Source organism: Arvicola amphibius, chromosome 3 (assembly GCF_903992535.2).
Source record: "Arvicola amphibius chromosome 3, mArvAmp1.2, whole genome shotgun sequence".
Lineage (NCBI taxonomy): Eukaryota > Metazoa > Chordata > Mammalia > Rodentia > Cricetidae > Arvicola > Arvicola amphibius.
This window is the reverse complement of record NC_052049.1, coordinates 49671252-49692153: the sequence shown is the minus strand read 5'-3', so window position 1 is coordinate 49692153 and position 20902 is coordinate 49671252. Positions and strand designations below refer to the sequence as shown.

Genomic DNA, 20902 nt, shown 5'->3' with positions numbered 1-20902 from the left:
CAGGCACAGCAAGCCCACAGTCCCTGCCCTCATGGAGCTTACAGGCTAAGGAATACCAAGCAGCATCCTCTGTCACCATCTTTTTAATTGCGCTTCTTCCTCGGGCTGATATGTCCACGTGCTGTTTGTTTGTGAGTCTACATCTCACGTCCATGAAATAGGAAAAAAGCCTCCCCGGAGAGGAGAAACTTAAAACAGGTACCCGGAGGAACAAAAGCAAGGTCTCTTGGCAGACCCAGGTCCGTAAAAGGCTCCTTCGTGGCCAGTACAAGAGCAGCAGCTGGTGGCCAAAGTCTAGACGGAAGGTGCAGAGGCGAAAGGGGGCCTGCTCTAAGAAGGCTGGAGGTGGCTAATGCCTTATGGCTTCAGAGTCATTAAAACTGAGAGCCTGCTCCAGTTTCTCGTCAGCTCCAGCTTTTCTCACGGCCCCCACTTAAGCGTTAACATTGTAAATACTGTACATTTAACCTAGGGAAACACAGAAACCGGTCCAGAGATGGTGAGTATCAGATACAAATTTACTTTCACCCATGAAACCTCAGTTGGCAGCATTTCCTTATTTATTTGCGGAGGGTGTGAACTCAGTGAAGCTTAGACTGTGTTCACCTTTCACTGACTGAAACCAGGCTCAACAAAGCTGGGCCACGCACACACGTCACAGGGCAATGTCTCATCAGAACATGATCCAAATACTCATTTTGGGGTGAGTTTTGTCATTTTCTTCTTTTAAATATGGTGTCGCTAACAAAGGAATGCCTTTTCCTCTTTGTTTGACAAATCGCTTGCATTATCTTTGGAAAATGACAGTTGCCCAGGATTCCAAAGGCCTCTTCTAAACTAGAGTTTTCCGCCTGAGTGGAAGCCATTGCAAATGAATCAAGTGAAAACCATGTTCATTGTGTCCAGACTGATCAATGCTTATGCCATGATGGGGGTGGGGGGAACAATGTCTAGCAGCTTTTCCTAACACCTAAGGAGATGTCCAAGCCATTTCCAAACAAGTCTTTCTCTCCCCCGCTTTCCTCACATTAACAGTCAAAGTAGGAGGAAGTGGATGTGGAGCCCAACAGAGGTAGAAGACTGAAGATTCCTCCAGTGTCTGTGCCCCCAGGCTCAGCTTCAGCTGGACCCGCCATTCTACAAAGTAGATCATAATCGTCCCTTTTGATTAAGTATATTGATGAATAAAATCAGAACTTTGCTTGATTTGTAACCTCAGACTGATATGGGCTTGCTTCACAAAGAGCCTCCCCAGGGCCCACTGCAGACTACTCTCTGTCCCGTGCCTTCAACGAGCAATAACTGTCCACCCTTAACAACTATAAAAAAAAATCAGACTCCTCGTAGCACCATGCTCGAATCCAGACCCAAAATGCATGGCCTCTGGCATACAGGATTCAGCCCATGCTTCCCTGCTCGACCCTGATGGCAGACTGCTCTGGTTCTAGCAAATGTCTGTCCCATTGGAAGGCTCCCACACGGTGTGAGTTGTGGATTCTGATGGAGGAAAACCTTCACTGCCCAGCCTGGAGGGATGGGACGAGCCGCCAAGTGCTCCAAACAGCTGCAGGGGCGCAGTGGAGCCTCTCAGCTGTCCTTGGGGTGGGGCTGAAAGTGGCAGACCCTCTGTATTTTTAGAGAAGACTTCCTCAAGGGCATAATGAGGCTCTTGTATAGGAAGCCACTCAGAGCGGTACAACTCCCATGATGAATCTAGCTGCTCGAAATGAAAAACATATGTGCACACTCTGAAAATAGAAAGCCAGGATTAGATAAAGCAGAATTTGAAAGGGGGGAAAAATAATTTTAGGTACTGGTGATAAAATGACAACAAGAAATGTATACGTGATAAAAGTATACTGCTTATGGACTTCTCCTGAGCCACAGGATTTGTTAAAGAAACTCTAAATAGAGTGGGCATCGTAGCACATACCTATAAACCGAGCACTCGGGAGAATCAGGCACCCAAGGCCATTCTCAACTACAATAGTAAATTTGAGGCCAATGTGAATACCACATGGGATTTTGTCAAAAAAGGTAACTATTACAGACATTTTATCTGCATATAATTTCTTTTAGAATGAAGCTTTTACCATCTTTACCTGATGAAAAAGTATACTCTGTGTTCCTATTTTAGAGTTCGATATGGAACTCAGTATTTCGCTTAAAAACCATACATAAAACAGCATGGCTGGCTTCTGAGACATTGCTAAACTCGTTCTCTACCTCTTCTCTCTAAAACGGATTGACCACTGGATACAATGGTGCCCACCTGCCAGTTCAACACTCCTGAGGCAGGAGGATCACAACTCTGAGACCAACCTCGGCTGCTCAAAACACGGAATATTCTGACCCAAAGAAGGATCTCGGGAGAGCTGGGGGTGTGGCTCAGTAGGAGATTCTCGCCTAGCATGTTCGAGGCATTGGGGTCAATAACCCAGGTACCACAAAACTGCAAGAAGAATTGTTTGGCAATTCTGTCTATAAGCATACCGCCAAACCTTACACTTCACACGTAGGTCTGTGTATCATTGAGTGGGTAGGAGGTGGGAGGTGCTTTCTAGTTTCCTGATTGCTTAGCTGATGCCCATAATATTATGCCTGAAAACTTGCTTCCTTAGTGGATTGCAGAGACCCTTTAAAAAGCTTTAAAAGTCCTTTCAAAAACCCATCCAAGAAGTCATGAAAAGGGAAATGTGATCTTGGGACAGTGCAATGCTTAATTGGGGACAGAAAGTATACCCCACCAACATAAGACTCTGTGCTTGGAATATGAGTGTCATTAATAGTCACATAATACCTATTTATGGCCAGCATCATTATTCTCAAGGTTTTTGTTTTCCTCTAATTACAAAAAAAAATACATTAAGCTCCCTTGAAATCAGGCAGTTACTGTTTTCATTTTATGCGACCGCTGTGTGTCATCGGGCTGTGCTCAGGCTCACCGCCAAGGCCTTTACGGTCACTTACAAGCAGTTGGCGATGCAGGTACATCCTGTGAACTGAGCGCGTCAGTCAGGACAGCTCCTCTGGAGCCTTCTTCAGGTGACTGGCTTGCGTCGCCCATCTGGGAAGCCTTCACAGCAACTTGCAGACTCTCAGCTAAGAAGGAGGAAAACAAAGGTAGATTTAAACAAGAGCTCGATAGAGAGGCGGCTTAGTCTACCAGGTGTGGCCAAGGTGCACCAGGTGGACCGCGTGTGTCCAGATCACCACGAAGAAAGTGCAACACAAAACTGTAAATTTACCGAAGACATTACAAGATCGTCTTGTGAATTAATTAATTTGATTGTAACTCTGTCAGCTGGCTCTTGAGCATAAACTTTGCAGATGACAATTTGTTGTATCCCAATGGTTAGATACTGTGGTTGAAAGAAGGTTGATAAATCATATTTGGCCTGCAACTGTTGTTACGTAGACTGAGAACTGTAGCTTGGTTTTTTTGGTTTTTATTTTTTGAGTACCCCCTCCCTCTGCAAAATAGGAGTCCAGGCTAGTCTCAAACACCTATGCAGCTGAGGCTAACCTTGAACTCTTACTCCACCCCCCCGCCTTTACCTCTCAGGTCCTGGGATTCCAGGCATGTGTGCCATGACTGGTTTTATGATGCAATAACTGAACCCCAGGCTTCATACATGTTCAACAAGAATTGCACCGACTGCATTATGTCCCCAGTCTGCTTTCATAGCACTAATAGTTATATATGCACATGCACATAAACACATACAAACATATCCCAAACAGGGTGTGACCCGCAAAGACTAAAACACAGCTGGCCCCTTACGGAAAAATTATACAACCCTGCAGTCTATACCAATTGACCACGGCACCCTTTTGCATAGAGAATTTAACACAGTTTTAAAAATACATTGTATAAAATACCTCAGGTACAACTTTCAGTAAATTACTGTGCTGAAAACTCATAATTCAATTAATAATACATACAATATCAGGTATTAGGATTTTTGATGCAGTTTCTAAGAAATATTAGCTATTCCTCAAAAGAGTGTTTCTTCAAACTTGCTTTTAATAACACATATTCCCATCTGTGTTCTATTTCTCTTGGGAACTACCACACCAAAAAAGGAAACACGTTTACCCGCATAAAGGAGTCTCAGCAAGCATGTGGAATATTACTATTTCGAGGAACTTGTAGTTATTTCTCAAGCATTCTCACCACGTTTTGACCACATTCAGGTGATAAAACTACACACTGAACGTCTACTGTCCTGGTGCTAGGCTTGTTTGATGACTAACCAGGGAGAATTTGAGAGGGGTAGGAGACGCTTGCAGCTCTGGCCACACAGAGGCGCAGGAGAGCAACAGTCTCCAGTGGGACTGGGGAGAAGTTCCTAAAACGGGGTGGAAACTGAGCAGACCTGGGAGGGTAGATGGGATTCAAGAAGAGCACGGAAGGAAAATAGCAGCCTCGCAGAGCAAAGGGGCTTCTCAATGTGTGCACTCAATGCTCTTTCTCGAGACAATGATGTCCTCACCCTGATGAGAAGCCCTGTTCAGCTGCAGTCGATAGATCAGTGACCCGGGATGCGTTCTCATCTTCAGCATACATGGCCTACCTCGTGCCTCCACTGCTGTGGAGCAGCAGGGCCCATGAGTGCGCCCAAGTTCCTTCATCATGTGCTAAGCCAAAAGAACAAAAGCCAGTGGACTTCCCAGCTCTCGTTAGGGAAGATTTGACAGAGAGAAGAAAGTAGAAGTCACGGGTTAAGTATAAGAACAAGTGATTTGGTCCATTAAGGCATTGTCCTGTGAGAGGGGCATCCTGGGATGCTCCTCAGCATCCTTTGCTTTATTTCCCAAACATGCCCCAAAGCTGTCTACTGTTCTGCTTCCATTATAATGGTCCTGGACACCCAATGTGAGTAGATTCACCCCCTCTCTAGAGCTCTGCAATTCCCCACTTCTTTATTCTGCTAATTTTTCATCATAGCACTCCATAATCTGACATACGTATTTCTTTATACTTTGAAATTTCTGGAGCATAGGTTCCATAAGAGTAAGTATTCTGTTTCATTCTGTTGCACCCTCAGCACCAAGGCCACCGTGTGTGACATGCAGGAGGCACTAGATAAACACATTCTGAGGCTGTCAAACCCAACCATTCCCAGAGCAACTTGCCTTCCTTCAGGGCTGCTGCCAGCAGGGAAGCTGCCTGGGGAGGCTCTCCGGGGTCAGGCTTGATGAGCAGGTGAGGTTCTAGGTGGACATCCTCAAAGCCACTCAGCTCCCCAAGTTCAGCGTAGATATGAAGTTTTTCTTCCAAATACGTGCAAATTTGTTGGTCTTGGTTACTGAGTATTTCTGGGGGAATAAAATTCATCGTAAGAGATTATCATGAGCATAGCTGCAGAACCAATACGAAAATCAAGTTAGGGGAAGAAGACACCACAATTCTGCAAGCAGTCTGACCCAATGCTTTCGTCGGGTGGGAGAGACCCAGATTCAAATTCTGATGCCTTCATTTAGTGACTGTCACCCCCTGCAGGTGACTTCACATCTCTCCCATCATCCACTGCATGCGATAAATAAATGTCACCTCTCATCCTCCAAATTCCAGACAACCTCGCAAAGCTATTCTTTGTTTATGGGGATCCCCAGCTCTGCAAAGGGAATTAAGGCAGCCCTCTCTTCAATGGGTGAAGGCTTCTGGGGTGAACAGTGCAGGGTTGGGAAGCCTCCGTCGTCGTCGGTGTCAGTCTTGGCCAGAGCCAGAGCCAGTTTATGGTTCTGCTTCTAAACACCATCTTTGCACGCATCAGTTTTCCCTCACTTCAGTGTGTTACAGGAGTCTTAGAACACAGAGTCCTTAGCTAGCATCAAATCCAGAGAGTCCCTGCTTCAGTTGTTAGGAGAGTTGAAAAGAAGACAGCAAAATTGTTTGTTTGTTTGTTTGTTTGAGACAGATGTTCTCTGTATAACAGCCCTGGCTGTCCTGGAACTCACTCTGCAGACCAAGCTGGCCTCAAATTCACAGACATTCACCTGTCTCTGCCTCTCTAGTGCTGAGATTAAAAGTGTGCACCACCACCACCCAGCCAGATAGCAAATTCATAATGACCTCCCTAAGTAACTCCAATGTCGGGCCTGGAGTTGAGAATTAGTAGGATAACCTATTTCTTGGTTTCACAGGGCACTCGATGACCCTCCTGCTGAGCTTGTCTGCTCACAGAAGCTGGACACGGCAGCAACTCCAGTGCTCACCAGCACCACATGACCCACAATTATCCTTCCTTATGGGTTATGTGTATTTCCATGAGTATCTTAGTCACTTTTCCTTATCTATGGACTGGTGGTTTTCAAAGGTGGGGGGTGGGTAGTGCAGACCTCAGATGCTCACAATTAATCCTGATCATCGCCACCACTCAAGAGCACGGGACCCGGGAGTCAGAGCTACACACATCGTACCTTGACATTGCTGGATTTTGGCCACTCTGGCCTCAGCTTTCCGCCTCTCTTCATCAGACTCACTTGTCCTTCCTCCTTCTTCTTCTGGACAACTTTAAAAGACAACAGCCAAGGCATCACTGAAACTAGTTCCAAGGATCTCTAAGCTTATTAGAAAAACATGGGAACTTGGCAAGGGAACTAACCACACAGGCAAAACAATTCAGCATGAAGAGAATTCATTGTTCCCTCTTTTCAAAAGATCGGTTTTCTTGGGTACACACACGTTACAACATCGATTCAAAGTCAGCTCTGTAGCATGATGCAAATATTCCAACCCTCCCCCTCTACTGCTACCACCATCAGCAGTGCAGCTAAGATGATAGAATTTGGGGTTTGTACCATTATGGAACTCCTCTTGACAGGGCTAGAGTGGAAGGGATGTAGGACAGACAGCAGGCCTCCATGTGGGGTAGGTGTGGTAGAGGTGGGAGGACCTTATAGAATACCACGTTCATCCAATTAATCAAATTACCAACAGGGATTATAACGCCCACCCTTGCTCCTCGTTTATCAAAACCATTCTTGCCCGAGTAATAAGCAATGTGTTAACTGAGAACACTGAGATTCACCAGTCATTTATTTGAATGGTTCTTCGGGCACACGGAGAAACAGAAGATAGGGTCCCTGCCCCCAAGGAGCTTCCAGTCTAAGGGGATACATTCTACCTACATGTAAAATGTAACAACTACTGGCAATAGATGACAAGCGCCAGACCAGTGCCTCAGAGAGTGGCTGTGATGTGATGCATTTCAGGTAAGACAGAGACCACCTGGGCTGAAGAGGTCTTCGTGAAGCAGGTGAGCAGGAGCCACAGCAAAGCACACAGGTAGAGTGGGAAGGCACGACATGCAGAGAGGCGTGCAGAGGACATAGCTGCAGGCGACATGCTACGGCAGGCAGGGGCAAAGGTCAGGGAGCAGACAATTCTGGCTGAGGCAAAGTTTTCATGCAGGGGAGACACGGTTAGAACACATTCCCCAACTGAACAAGGACACCCCAAAGATGAACGACAGCCAGGTTACCTTTCCACAGCCTGCTGGATGCGCCTCATCCAGTTGTTCCGTTCCTCCTTGGAATTGGTGTGGATTTCGTACATCTCCGGACCAGCAGATGATGCGCTGATCAGGAACATGCCTCGCTCCTCGTTAGCGACCTCTCTAGCAATAAGTTTCTGAAGCGAAATAACCGAAGGCTTCTGGTCCTGCCAGAGTTGGGGAAAAGCACAGGTTTAGCGGGGTCTCTAAACTGAGAGCCACGTGGGAGAAAGGAGTTGCAGAAAGCAACAGGACTGGGGAACCTCCATCCCACCTGTTATCCTTTCGGAGACATCAGAAGTTCTCCAAAGGAGAGGGGAAAGGAGATCACATTAGCTCTCCCGTGGCTAGGACAGTGTTTGGCACCATCAGCTGGAAACATGGCATTCAACATAGGAGCTTGTGGGGGACATTTCTTGCTCAAACCCCAAAGCAAATGAAAAATGAGGACTTAGGGGAATAACTGTCCTTAAGACTGTCAGTTTAGGGACAGGAAAGATGGTTCAGTGGGTGAGAGTAAATACTGCTTTTTGCAGAGGACCTGAGTTTAATTCCCAGCACCCACACTGAGTGGCTCAAAGCCACCTGTAACTCCAGCTCCAGGGGACATGGTGCTTGCTCTGGCCTCTGCACTCACATACGCACGCCCACACACAGAGAGACAAACAGATTCTTAAAAAAAGAAGTCAATGTTTTTTAAGATTGGTAGTTTAACAGGGCAATTTTAAAGAGATCAGATGGTGAAGAAAAAATATGATCAACTGTGGTCAAAGAATAAAATATAAAAGGTATCTCTGACATTACAATCAGATTGTGAAAGATGAAAAGTTAGAGCCCATTGGAATTAGAAATAATTGCAAGACAGTGATGGAAACAGAACCCTAGGAACTAAGGGGCTAAGTCATCAAATACAATGTAGAAATGGACAGACACGACCTGAGAGTCCTAGACATCACCAATCCCTTTGCTCCAGCCTCACAGGTCTCAGTCCCAGAACTGCTGCAGCTCTACCTGTAAGTAGCTCCCCCTCACCAACCAGATGAACACTGGGTGAGCAGAACTGGCCCTAAATCATCTTCATACGCCAGACTCATAGCCTTGCATAGTATAGTCATGCAATCAATGTCTGCAGAACTGAATTTAATGAAATTCCATCTGAGGGAAATTGGAAGAAAGTCTAAGAGTTGGTGTCCAAGGTATAATGAAATAACTTCTGCCAACATTTACTGTGGTCTTTCAGTGCCTCCATGCTATGCCCTGGAGCTTCACAGATGAGACCTCAATAGCCCCACACCTGGCTCAAGAGCCATGATTAAAAGAAGGGCCAAAAGAATGTCTGCAGGATGAGAAGGATGTGGGATATGAAATCTGCTTTGGTCTGTGGCTCCCACCACTGTTTACAGAGCTAGCTGAAGCATGTAGTTTTGTTTTTTTTTTTCCTTGTGGACTGAGTTTTATCCAGAGTTTGGATTCTATATTCTCCACTTCTGATTTCTTATTGCTGGCTTGTCTGCCTTCCCAGTATTGCATAGCTATGCCACATCTAGAGTTACTGGCCAAGGCATCTCTGCAGTGTTTTTCATGTTTTTCAGAGCAGTGTGAGGAAAAAAAAATAGATCATGATGGAACAGACTACTGGTCTACCCAGTCCCGTGCTTGGCCTCTGGAAAGGGAGAGTAAATCAGTAAAGCCGATCTTGAATTCTCTCTTTAATGAGAGAGGTCCCCTAAACGTTATTAAGATCCCTTTTTGTATTAGAGATCTATCTTTCAGCTTCCTATCTGTATGTAAGAGTGTAAGCTGAGTTTGAGCTGCTTGATGTGAAAGGATGGAAAATTATTAGTTGTTTAGTTTTGCAGAGAAAGGGAGATGATGGCAAGATCTTTCCAAAGTGAAGAATAAATAAAGGGTAGAAAGGAGCATTAATTAAATCCCAACCAACCAGAAGGCATCAAGGGCATGCTTGTCATTATTCATATTAACTACACAAACACTAGTGAAAAACAAGATTCAACATCCCCAACAATAAAGGCAACACATCAGCTCTGGAGACAGATGTTATATACTGATTATGCAAAGGCCTAATACAGTCTACAAGGATGTTTTGTTGTGCCTTCCAATGTTAAAGGTATTTTTTAAAGTTAGCAACATTTGTGAGTAGGAGCCGTCACCCTTAAAAAATACTCTCGAGTTGGGAGTGCATGGTAGAAACAGAAGACTGGCTAACCTGGACCATATTCTCATTTAATTTATAAACACCAGCTACAGCTCAGAAAGCATGACTCACCTTGACCCTGGACATGTGCTCTCTAGCTGAGGACAGTCCCCGCTGCTCTCCTCATCATGCTCTCTGTTGACTTTAATCACTAACATTCCTGCCCAGCCTCTACAGCTATCTGCAATGGAAGGCCTCTGATAAAAGGGAAGGGGGAAAGGAGGGGCTATCTGTCTCCCGTCCAACTGCTGCCCCATCTCCACTGGTGCTGGTTCTATCAGCTAGAGATCCTACTGGGGCAAAAAGACCTTAAACTTGCTTCATATTTTAAAGTTGAACTTATAAAAAATGCCAAAGTCTACTTTTGTGCTACAATGAGAGTGGTCTACCTACCACAAAGGGAAGGGACACATGAATGACTGTAGTCATTAGAAGCCACTATGGCAGGAAGGAGGTTCTTCTTTAAGCTTGACACTGTCACTCAGTAGCAACACATTTGTCTAGCACGCAAAAGGTCCTGGGCTCAATCCCCAGCACCACAAGAAATGAAAAAATACTCTCTTTTAGAAATCTCCCTGTCCTCTTGTTTGACAGAAGGGACATTATCACAGCAGGTGACAGATGAGGTTGGCAAGTGGCATGGTAAAAGGACCATCCAGCAGAAAGAAAGAACAAGATGCTGTAAATGACCCATGCCCAGCATTGATACCTCAGTTGCCAGAGTTAAGCATGAGAGATAGGGATGAGGATGGAGACCAGAGTAAAGACCTAAATAGCCAGACAGTAGGGAGGTTCTTGAAGCCCTGAGGGCAGTGTCTATTGACCATCAATGCTAAAATAGTTCAACATTTTCACAATTGATTAAACTGCCTGCTGAACCAGTTATGAAATCTGTTATAGCAGTGGGAGTACAGTGCAGACATATTCTTGCCAAATGACCTTTGTATTTTATTAGGAACTTGGGGCAACACGGCACCAACTTGCGAAAATGTGCATTGTGTGGTCATATACTTACAACAGCTGCAAAGATGTATTTCTGGTCTTTTTCTTGTAGGAAGAGCAGCACATCGGTTAGAAGCAGAGCTAGGATATCTTCGAAGACAAAACCATGACAGTGTTAATGAAGGGAACCACAGCCTAGATGACTTTGCTAGCTATTTTAATTTCATGCTTGACATTTAAATCTGTTTAACACAAATGGAAGATGTTTCTAGGAAATGTATTTAGAAAACCTAAATAGTAGTTAATACCTATCATTGTTAAAATGCACAGGGAGTTGTTTAAATGGACATATTTCTATGCAGCACTTCAGATAAACCATAGGACTGTAGCAAGAGCCAACTCTCTAGAAAATACTTAAGAGCACAGCACAGTTTTCAAAATGAAAGAAAAAAAATCCTATATAAAATAAGGCTCTGAGATGATGAGATAGCATACGCTTGCAATCCCAGTACTTGGGAGGCTGAGGCTGGAGGAGTACAGTTTGAGGCCAGCCTGAGTTACAAAACAAGACCTTATGTCACATGCACACCCCCACCCCCACGAAAAAAGGGGCCTAAGAGAATAGAGCATGTCCTTGCCTTTAAGGGAAATGTAGCTAATTAAAAAAACTGTAAGGGAACAGCTTCCACATCAAGCGATGGAGGGACACCTGCTCCATCTGGGCTGCGTAGAGTTTATTTCTCTACCTCCTTCAGAATCTGTGCAAGAACTCCCCCTTCCTGTAACCACCACATAGTCTAGTCGAAACAGATGATGCTATTCACTGGGCAGAGAAACAGCATCACGTGGATTGCAATTAGTAGTTCTTCAAGACAACATCGCAAGTTGCTCATCTGCGAATACCTTTGCTTGAATTTCCATCCAAGCCTGCTCATCCTCCGATGGGCAATGACCTTCAAGTGACTATAATAGAATTAATCCTTATTCTCCCCCTTGCCTAAGGATGTAATTAAGACGACGGAGGCACAGAGGCTGTAGAGGAGGCTGAACAGGCAAGCCTTTAGGCTTGGTCTTCAGGTCTGGACTAATAATACCAGAATCTATGGAAGGAGACTCGAGGGACAGTCAATTTTTCAGGTCCCAGAGATAGAAGAAATCACAGGACGGCAAGGTGCTAGCTACAATGCAAGCCCTTGAGAACACCAATAAACAGCTCTGGACCCTAAGCAGACTAGGGTCAAGTTGAAGCCTGTCAACAAATTGAACCACCGAAAAAGAGCTTATCCCAGGGCCAGTATGCAGGTAGATGTGTCACATTACTGAATAACCAAGGTGATATTTAGACTTTTCTCGTTTCACCCTCCACGGTCTGAAAGCCCCAGGCTGTCTTGGCACACGGCAGATCCTCGCTGTGTAGGTGTGGGCTGGTCTTGCTTTTAACACACCCACATTTAGCAGAGTATTTCTGCGCCAACGATGACCAGCACTCTCATCTCCTCTGACGTCACACACCACAGGCTTCCACACTCATGAAAATAAAGGGGAAGGATTTTGCTCAGGACAGCAAGCTCCAGTCAAGCACGTGTATCTCCCAGTCACAGTTACCGGCTGACCTTCACAACTTGTTGTCTCAACTTACAATAGTCCGGGGCTGCCGGAGGCGTACCTCCGAGTCAGAGCTATTCTGCTTTCGAACATCTGTCCTCTGCTGAATGAGCGATACATACAAGGGGAGGAGAGACTGGACTGATGGGAGCACGGTACCTTTGAAACGGCCTGTAGCAGTTTTCCAGTAGACGAGCCCGTCGTGCAAGAGGGCCCTCTCCTTAGTCATCAGGGCCTGCTTTCTAAACACGTGCCCGTTTTTGAGCTTGGTGTACGTTTTGTTTTCAATTTTATTTAGGATCTCCAGCCACTTTTGGTTCTTCTCATATTCGCTGACTTTTAGATCCACAGCTGCAATCATGTCCTTAATTAAGCCGAGAGCTTTGCATAGGTCTTTGTGCTCTTCAGTCCTTTCTGCATGAGGGAGAAAAGAAAGAAAATGATAACAAGCCAGAATACTAAGAGAGGCTATTTTTTTTTTTTTTGCCTTAAGTGTTTAAATATAACTAAGATTCCCTAAGAAAGACGTTGGATTAAATTCAAACACTAAAATATCTCTCTGGGCCACCAAAAAGAAGCAATACAATACTTGCTATAAAATCTTTGCATCGGTAGATGATCCTTAGCTCACGGTGAGATGCCTGGCTTCGAGGGGAAAGCCTGCCTCTTTGCAGCAGGGCCATTGTTCGCCCTCATTGTCTATGGGACTAGATTTAGAACGACCTAGGAAGCAAGCTGCAGGGCATTTCTGGGAGAGTTCCCAGAGATGCTTCACTTAGGATGGTCCCACTTTCATTGCATGGCCTGGGGACCCAGACTGAACAAAAAAAAAAAAAAAAAAAAAAAAAGTGAGACAAATCCAGCGCCAACACTCATGTATCTCAGCTTCCCATCTGCAGATGCAATGTGGCCGGCTACCTCACACCGCGACCGCCATGCCTCACACCGCAACTGCCATGCCTCACACCGCAACTGCCATGCCTTTCGCCATCATGACAGATGGCATCCCCTCAAACTGAGAGACAAACAGCCCCTTCCTGAAGCTGCTTCTCATCAGGTTATTTTGTCACAGCAACAAAATGGATCGAATGTAATCCAAGCAGGGAGCACGGATTGACCTGGGCATTCCTCCTGTCCTAGAAACAGGAAAGCGAGTAAACCCTTCACTGCCTTCCTAAGGACTGAACCCAGCGGTGGGGTCAAGCTCCTGTCCTCTGAAATGGAGCCACAGGGTGATTTAAATAGCCTAGACTCATTTGCCTTCTGGGCTACATTAGCATGAAATTGAGGATTTTAATATTCTAATTAAAGGGATTTTGTCCCATTATTCTTTTCTTTTGGTTATGAAGGAAATGAACATATTTTGAGGGTCCTGGGCACTGTATTGTGCCTCGAGAAAACCAGCAGGTTTATCTACACTGAATAAGACTATCCTCTGTTGTTCATTAAACCACTGGCCACGCCTCTCACCTCCAGACGGCCTTAAGGAAGGCCTCTGGAGTAGCTTCTGGAATGGCTTCCGGAAACCTCAGATGAAAGGGACTTGAGCTCTTTTCTGTATTTGATGATAACGATCAGCTAGTTGATATTTGCTCAGGTGCCTGGACCTGAAGAGCTAAAAGGAGGGGGAGGAAGAGGAAGAAGGGAAAAAAGAAAACTGGCAGAGAACCAGAGGCTCTTGAGAGCCTACAGCTGCCGGGACACACCTTTAGAAAGATCAGCCAGGAGTGGGGGTGGGCACAGATCTCCAAAGGTCTACACATCCCAGCTTCTCAGTGCACACAAACATCATCAGAGCATCCAAAGATCACACCCGATATCCGTGTCTCCAAGGAGGAGTCTTTTTTGCTACCTTCCAAAGAACACACACACCTCATGGCTTCTCTCTCCCTGACAGAGCCTTTCCCCTCCAGAAAGGAGATTTACTTCTAAGCAAACTATTTCAAAATTAGGAAAGCCAAGGAAACAAAAGTGAGGTTGAATTACCAAGTGATCGTGAGTAACTCCAGGAGAAGGCTCAAAGGCTGGCAAACAAACCACTGTCCCCTAATGCCTTGCAACCCAAAACAGAGCAGCATCAGTCTCCAGGGAGCCTTGACAAATACCACCAGCCCGCCCCGCCCAGCTCCACTCATACCTACTGACTCCCATCTGCACACAAACCTACTCCCTTGTGAAGGGACAGCTAGTGAGGTTGAGGACCATGGGGCCACAAAGGTCACGTGGACCAAGGGCTAACAGCAGCTGCCAGGAGGAGGAGGCCTCTGTGCCACCATGCTGACTCTGTCCAGAGGCAGAACTCACAGGTACAGCTTGCACTGTAAGTGGGGCAGCCCACTGGTGCCATCTGCTCTGCCTACCGAGAATTTGGCACGCGATGAAGCCTGGATAAAGTAAGGTGAGCTGACTAACGCTATTGGACATGGTTTTGTCGCTGGGGTGTTGTAGGGAGTTAAGAGAATTCACACGATGCAAACTCAAAAGCCCCCATTTTGCTTTCATTATTTTGCTGAGAATAAAATCAGTGAAGCTTTCTCCATAGACTATTACCGTATTCTCCATAGACTATTACCGTATTCTCCATAGACTATTACCGTATTCTCCATAGACTATTATTACCGTATTCTCCATAGACTATTAACGTATTCTCCATAGACTATTATCGTATTCTCTCGCGCATCAAGCCATAAAGAATCATAAAGAAGGAAAGACCCAGCTTTTGAAAGTTTTCCTCTGACCATCACACATTACATTTATTTTGTGTGTGTGTGTGTGTGTGTGTGTAAACATATCTAGTCTCTCTCCCACACACACAAAATAAATGTAATTTTTTAAAAAAGTAATTTCTCATATTTTTCAAAATGAATTCCAATTTAAAGGCTTTAGATGCCTGCTCACAATGAGAGCATCGTGAAGGTCAAAAGGCACTGGGAGAGACAAAAGCATCCCAGAAGTCATCTCTCACCCTTTGTGTACTGCAGGATCCTCTCCACCAACACCGGGTACTTTGTGATGCGCTGGGTGACAAGCAGGATGCACTCTGGGATTCCTCGGCGGCGGGCCAGAAGGTTGCTATTTCGGATCTTGAAAAGTATAGACATTTTTATATACACCAATTATTTTACTTGAGGATTTGACAATTCAAAATCTACAACTGTATACTTTGTCCATACTTCATTGTCGTCATTAGTTAAAATGCATACATTGTCATTGCAGTTCGTACTCTTGTTATTGACCGCCATAGTTCAGGGTATGGAGAGTTTCAGCTCACACTGATGCACTTCTATTCCCCAAATGAACAAACTCTCAGGGTCCAGCATCAGCAAAGGTTCTGAACAATCACGAACGTGTGCATGCTCGCTATTTGCTTTTCTAACATATCTCCCTCCATCTTTGCTATGATGCACGGTGGCACCTGAAGTCTCTTGTCACAGGGCAATCCTTTTCCTAACATTTCGCAACAGACTTTAAGTCTGTAAGTCCCACTGCACATGTTTGTGAGAAAGAAAACCAGAGGAGAATCTGGTAGAACTCATAGAATGACAAACAAAAAATGCAGGACCCAGAATTTGGGCAAACTTCTTCCATAAATAAATGTGAAAGGTAGGGAAAGAAGCAGGGAAGAGAATTCAAGGTCAAGGAGATTCAAGAGACAAAACTGCAAGCCAGGCAGTGTGACGTATGTCTCTAATCCCAGGAGGCGGAGGCAGGCAGATCTCTGTGAGTTTGAGGCCAGACTGGTCTGCAGAGCTAGTTCCAGGGCAGCCAAGGTTACACAGAGAAAAACCAAAAAAGAAGAGACAGAAAACTGCCATATACAAAAATGAACCTTGACCAGGTCCTGGCTGACCAGTTTCAAAAGATGAACAGTGAAAATTAACGATATCAGAAAACGACTGATAATTTATTCAAGTGCTGATGTTACCACGATGCTTTAAAAGTGTTCAAAAAGACATAGATGAGATCATATGATGTCATGGATTTGGTTCATATTAATCCACTCTGAAGCAAATACATGGGATAAACAGATTCTCTATTTGCTTTTGCTTTGATTTTTCTGACATACGACTTGCCCAGGTATGAAACCCCTTCCCAGAACCCTGCCAATATTCTCACAGGCTTGGGGAATTTGACGTTACAGATACAGACAGCAGAAGGAATGCTTTGGGAGGAATATCTAACTACTCTCTAGACTTTCCGTCTTTGCCATGAACCCATCACTTCCTTCTTCCCCCTGAGAAATGGAGCCGATATGAAACTTGTTTAGATGACTAACACGCAAACATGCACAATACCCCACGGTGGCCTCCCACTCTGCGACTGAGCTGAGCAGCACTTGCCTTAATAAAGTTCTGAAACTTTTTGTTCTGCTGGAGCTCCTTAAAGAGGCTCACGGCTTCTTTGTGATGGCTGCAGAATTCTCCGTAGATCTTCTTCATTTTACTCGCATTTTCTTCTGAAAACTGAGCACATTCCCAAGATGGTTTAGAAATACTCATCACGTGCACAGGGAAAAGAACATGGAGTTTTTGTGTATTTCCAAACTTCACGAATTTCCCAAATACAACCACTCCCCTTTCCCCAGGCACGTCTCAAATTAAAATAAAAGGAAACGAAGTAGTAAGGGCCGACATAGCAGCATCATATTGTACTGAGCTAATTATCAAACAGCCAATTAAATATAACCTGTGCCTTAATGTTTGCTTCACTTTTATGCAACTTAATTATTAAAACTTGTAGTATTAGGTAGCATTACTTTCACACTGGATGTCTGACATCGTGAGCGGATCACAGGCAGGTGACCGTTAGCCATGATCAGAGGAGAAGGAGAATAACCAAAATGCTAATTTATTAACAGAGGGAAAAAGGAAAGGTGTGGACTGAATGTTTCCATCACCCTGACCTGTGGAGAGATCTTCATAAACTCCAGAGACACGGGGCAGAGTTGGGAGGGTTGGCTGCCTCATTTAGCTGTGGTTTAAGACCACAATAGCTCTATACGATTGCGTCCACGAGGAAGGTCATTGTGACAAAAAGCCTCCTCAGAAAAGTCTTTAAGATGCATTCCATCATCGTTGGCCTTTTCTCTTTTGCTCAGTTTTATCTGTGTTGATGATATCTCTGAAGAGATGATCCTTAAGCCACATGGTTAAAACAGAGCTAACAACACACAGTACTGATACTTCAAAAATCTAAACAACTAGGGGCTTAGACGGTTTAGTAGTTTAGCACACTTGCTGCTTTTTTTTTTTTTTTTTTTTTTTTTGGTTTTTCGAGACAGGGTTTCTCTGTGTCTTTGGAGCCTGTCCTGGAACTAGCCCTTATAGACCAGGCTGGCCTTGAACTCACAGAGATCCACCTGCCTCTGCCTCCCAAGTGCTGGGATTAAAGGCATGCACCACCACTGCCCGACTTGCTGTTTTTGTAAACGATGTTCATTTCCCAGCACACACATGGAAACTCACACCTTTCTGTAACTTCAGTTCCTGGGGGATAGAATGACCTCTTCTGACCTTAAGTAATTCACAGATATACATGTAGGCAAAACATCCATGTACATATATTTTTAAAAAAGTTTTTGCAATCTAAATGAACAGAGAGCTTTGCAAAGTTCAAAGAATGGAAGAATCAGAATAATAAAGGTGTCAATTCTTCCCATAGATAACACAGATTTAACCCAAATCTTAACAAAATCATAGCTATCTTTTTATAAATATATGCAAAATCATTCTTCAGTATACAGGAAATAAAAGAAAAGAAAACATCTAAAATATTCTCAGTACAGCAGGGAGACGCCAGCGCTCAGTTTTCTAGATTATTGCACAGCTTCTGTCTCCAAGCTGGAATGGAAAGATGCAGACATGTACTCAGCGGAACAGAACAGAAACCCAGTATGCACAAGATATTTTTTGACAAAGGTTCAAAACCAGTTCCAATGGGAGAAGAATGGCCTTTCAATGGATATATAAAGATAGGAGAGAAGAGACATAAAAAAATAAAAATTAAAGAACCCCAACCTTCCAAAACTCATAGAAAACTAACCAGGAAATCCAGAAATTGCATTTTTAGGGATTTATTCTGACAAAGTCAAAACCTGAATTTGATGATGATGATGAGGAGGAGGAGGATGAGGAGGAGGAGGTGGAGAAGGAGGAGGAGAAGGAGGAGAAGGAGAAGGAGAAGGAGAGGGAGAAGAAGAAGAGAGGAGTAGGGGAGAGGAGAGGAGGAGGTGAGTATGTTTTAGGTACGTTTAATACTTCCGCGAAAGGCGTCGTTGGCCTCTTCTGCGGGTATTTGTTTTGGTTCTTCTTCCAGATGTTCTGGTTGAGGGCTGCCCTGCTACCACAGATAACCACTAATGTGATGGGAAGAACTGGGCCAATTCCCTAAGACTACAAGCTACAGCATTCCATTTACACAACGCTGTTGAAAATGACAGAAATACAGAGTATTCTGGACTCAGAGAGGAGGTGGGAGCAAGGGTAAGAGGGAGGCAGGCGTATGGAATGTAAATGGGGAAAGCTTGTGATAAGAACATTGTCTTGACAGTGTGACGTCAGCGTCCTGACTGTGGTGTATGAAGAACATTGTCTTGATGGTATGGACGTCAGCGTCCTCACTGTGGTGTGGTAAGAACATTGTCTTCATAGTGTAGACATCAGTGTCCTGACTGTGGTATGGTTAGTACATTGTCTTCATAGTGTAGACATCAGTGTCCTGATTGTGGTGTGATAGCTTTGGAAGATGTTATAGCTGGAGGAGTGATAATGCAAACAATTATAATTTTACGTAGCAAATCTCAGATCTTGGCCCGCTCGTATGGTAACCACTGAGAGACAGAATGTTGAGCTTCATTTTCAACAACTTTCAGGTAAGCCTTATGTCCCTGAAGTTAAAACAATAATCACAACAAAAAAACAATTCGTTGTGCCTTAGCAACAGCTTCCACTGACAGTGAGTTCCTGCTGACTGTGTACTATCTCACTCCACCCTGCCTTCTGAAGCACACGTCTGGTTAGACTCCAGGATGGACCCATCCTGCACCAGGATGTACAGCCTTCCTACACCCTAAACACTGCCTCCTCCATTGTTCCTGTGAGGCACAGTCCCTAAAACATCCTCTAAGGACAGTGTTAGCTGATTATGCAGGAACTGTGGCCACACATCGTACATGTCAACAAGGAGCAGGAACACAGGCCCAGGCTTCTCTCACACTCCTTTTCCCGAAAGAGAAATCTAGACTCTAACCATTAGGCCACTAGGTAGGTGCATGTCAGGTGATGACAAGGATCCAATTTTGGCTCCTTCTTTATCCACACAAATTAAATAAAGAAAGAACCAATAAAAACACATGTTGTCATTAAATATGAAAAAAGAACAAAACTGATTCCAAGGAGTAGAGTTTAAAAAGAGTAAAATCATGATTATTTATATTAATGAAAGAGAAACTCAGGTAATTTCAAATGACAAAATTATAACGCTTCTAGTTCAGTTTTGAATGCTCTCTGTATTCTGACATTTTTATTTTAATTGAGGCGCAAAGTCCTTTATGTCGTCCTGTATGGATGGATCACGTGATATCACAGAGACAAAACGGCCTCAGGGGATAAGCAACAAAGCAGATTCCTCTTTGGTTAAAAGAAAAGCTTTTACAAATACAGACTCTTATATTGTTAGACATGTAGAGTAGCTACTACCGGACAAGTCTTCACATGTGCGTGCATCTAAAAATACTGCATTGAATCATATCTAAACCATCAGGAAATCTAATTCCTCCATCTTTTACATACAGACCAACAGCTTATCTCCATGGCTACCTAGGACAGAGCGAGAGCATTTTAAGAACTGAAATCCTTAGAGAAGGAAGCATTTCCCAGAAAAGGCCATGCTAAGGCAACAGAGGGGAACTCTAGGCACCTCTCCAAGTGCCACAGGCATCCCCCCAGCCCAAACCTGGCCCACTAAATTCCTTCCCGGTCTGTCTGAGTCAATTATTCAATAAATGAACACTCCAAGCCTAAGGATTCCCTATCGGTGTTAGACTACAGCAATAAACAAATGAAAAGATTCCCCCGCCCCGGCTGGGATTCACAATTGTGACAGTAAAGGCTTTCCTGCCCTTTGCTAAAATTCTCGGCTCATCTAGATGATAGAGTGGATTTTGACCTCTGTCTCAGGCACATCACTTGTGAGATGTGTAAAGGCTAGAAAGTCATTACCCCTGGTGTTACAGTGGGAAAACGGCACCCGCCCCACAAGGCTATGAAAATTAGACAGGACACATGGGAACATAGTTTCTTCCATGTCAAATGCTACTTGACTCTGGGTGAGCGTGCTTTTCACAAGAACCCCTTCAGAAAGAGCCAAGGCCGCTGTGAAACATTGTTGTGGGTTCTGTATTAGCAACTGCACAACCTGTTTTTAGTGATTTTCCCAAAATCCCAGATCCCTGAAGGGACATTTATTTATCTTGTCTTCTAGGCTAACTATCAAGGATTTATAACCCTCTTCCTAGGGTGAGCCAGTATTTGACTTGAAGCCACGCTGGAGGGACCTATGCTCTAAGAAGACCCCCTCTCCCATCAAAAAGTTCATGCAATTCAGTTATGGCTGCATAATCTGCTGGAGACAACAGAAT

At 44.4% G+C, this 20902-nt stretch overlaps 1 protein-coding gene across 1 annotated transcript in view; it reads right to left on the bottom strand.

Annotated features, from left to right (window-relative positions):
- Positions 1-20902, bottom strand: part of Arhgef28 (Rho guanine nucleotide exchange factor 28) — a 114775-nt gene that overhangs the window by 41881 nt on the left and 51992 nt on the right. Inside the window, exons 15-22 of the mRNA XM_038322967.1 lie at positions 16605-16727; positions 15230-15347; positions 12424-12678; positions 10733-10809; positions 7491-7669; positions 6427-6518; positions 5140-5322; positions 2971-3102 (exon numbers count right to left, since the gene is read on the bottom strand). Of these exons, the coding sequence (XP_038178895.1) occupies positions 2971-3102; positions 5140-5322; positions 6427-6518; positions 7491-7669; positions 10733-10809; positions 12424-12678; positions 15230-15347; positions 16605-16727 (1159 nt within the window). The remainder of the gene's footprint in view (positions 1-2970; positions 3103-5139; positions 5323-6426; positions 6519-7490; positions 7670-10732; positions 10810-12423; positions 12679-15229; positions 15348-16604; positions 16728-20902) is intronic.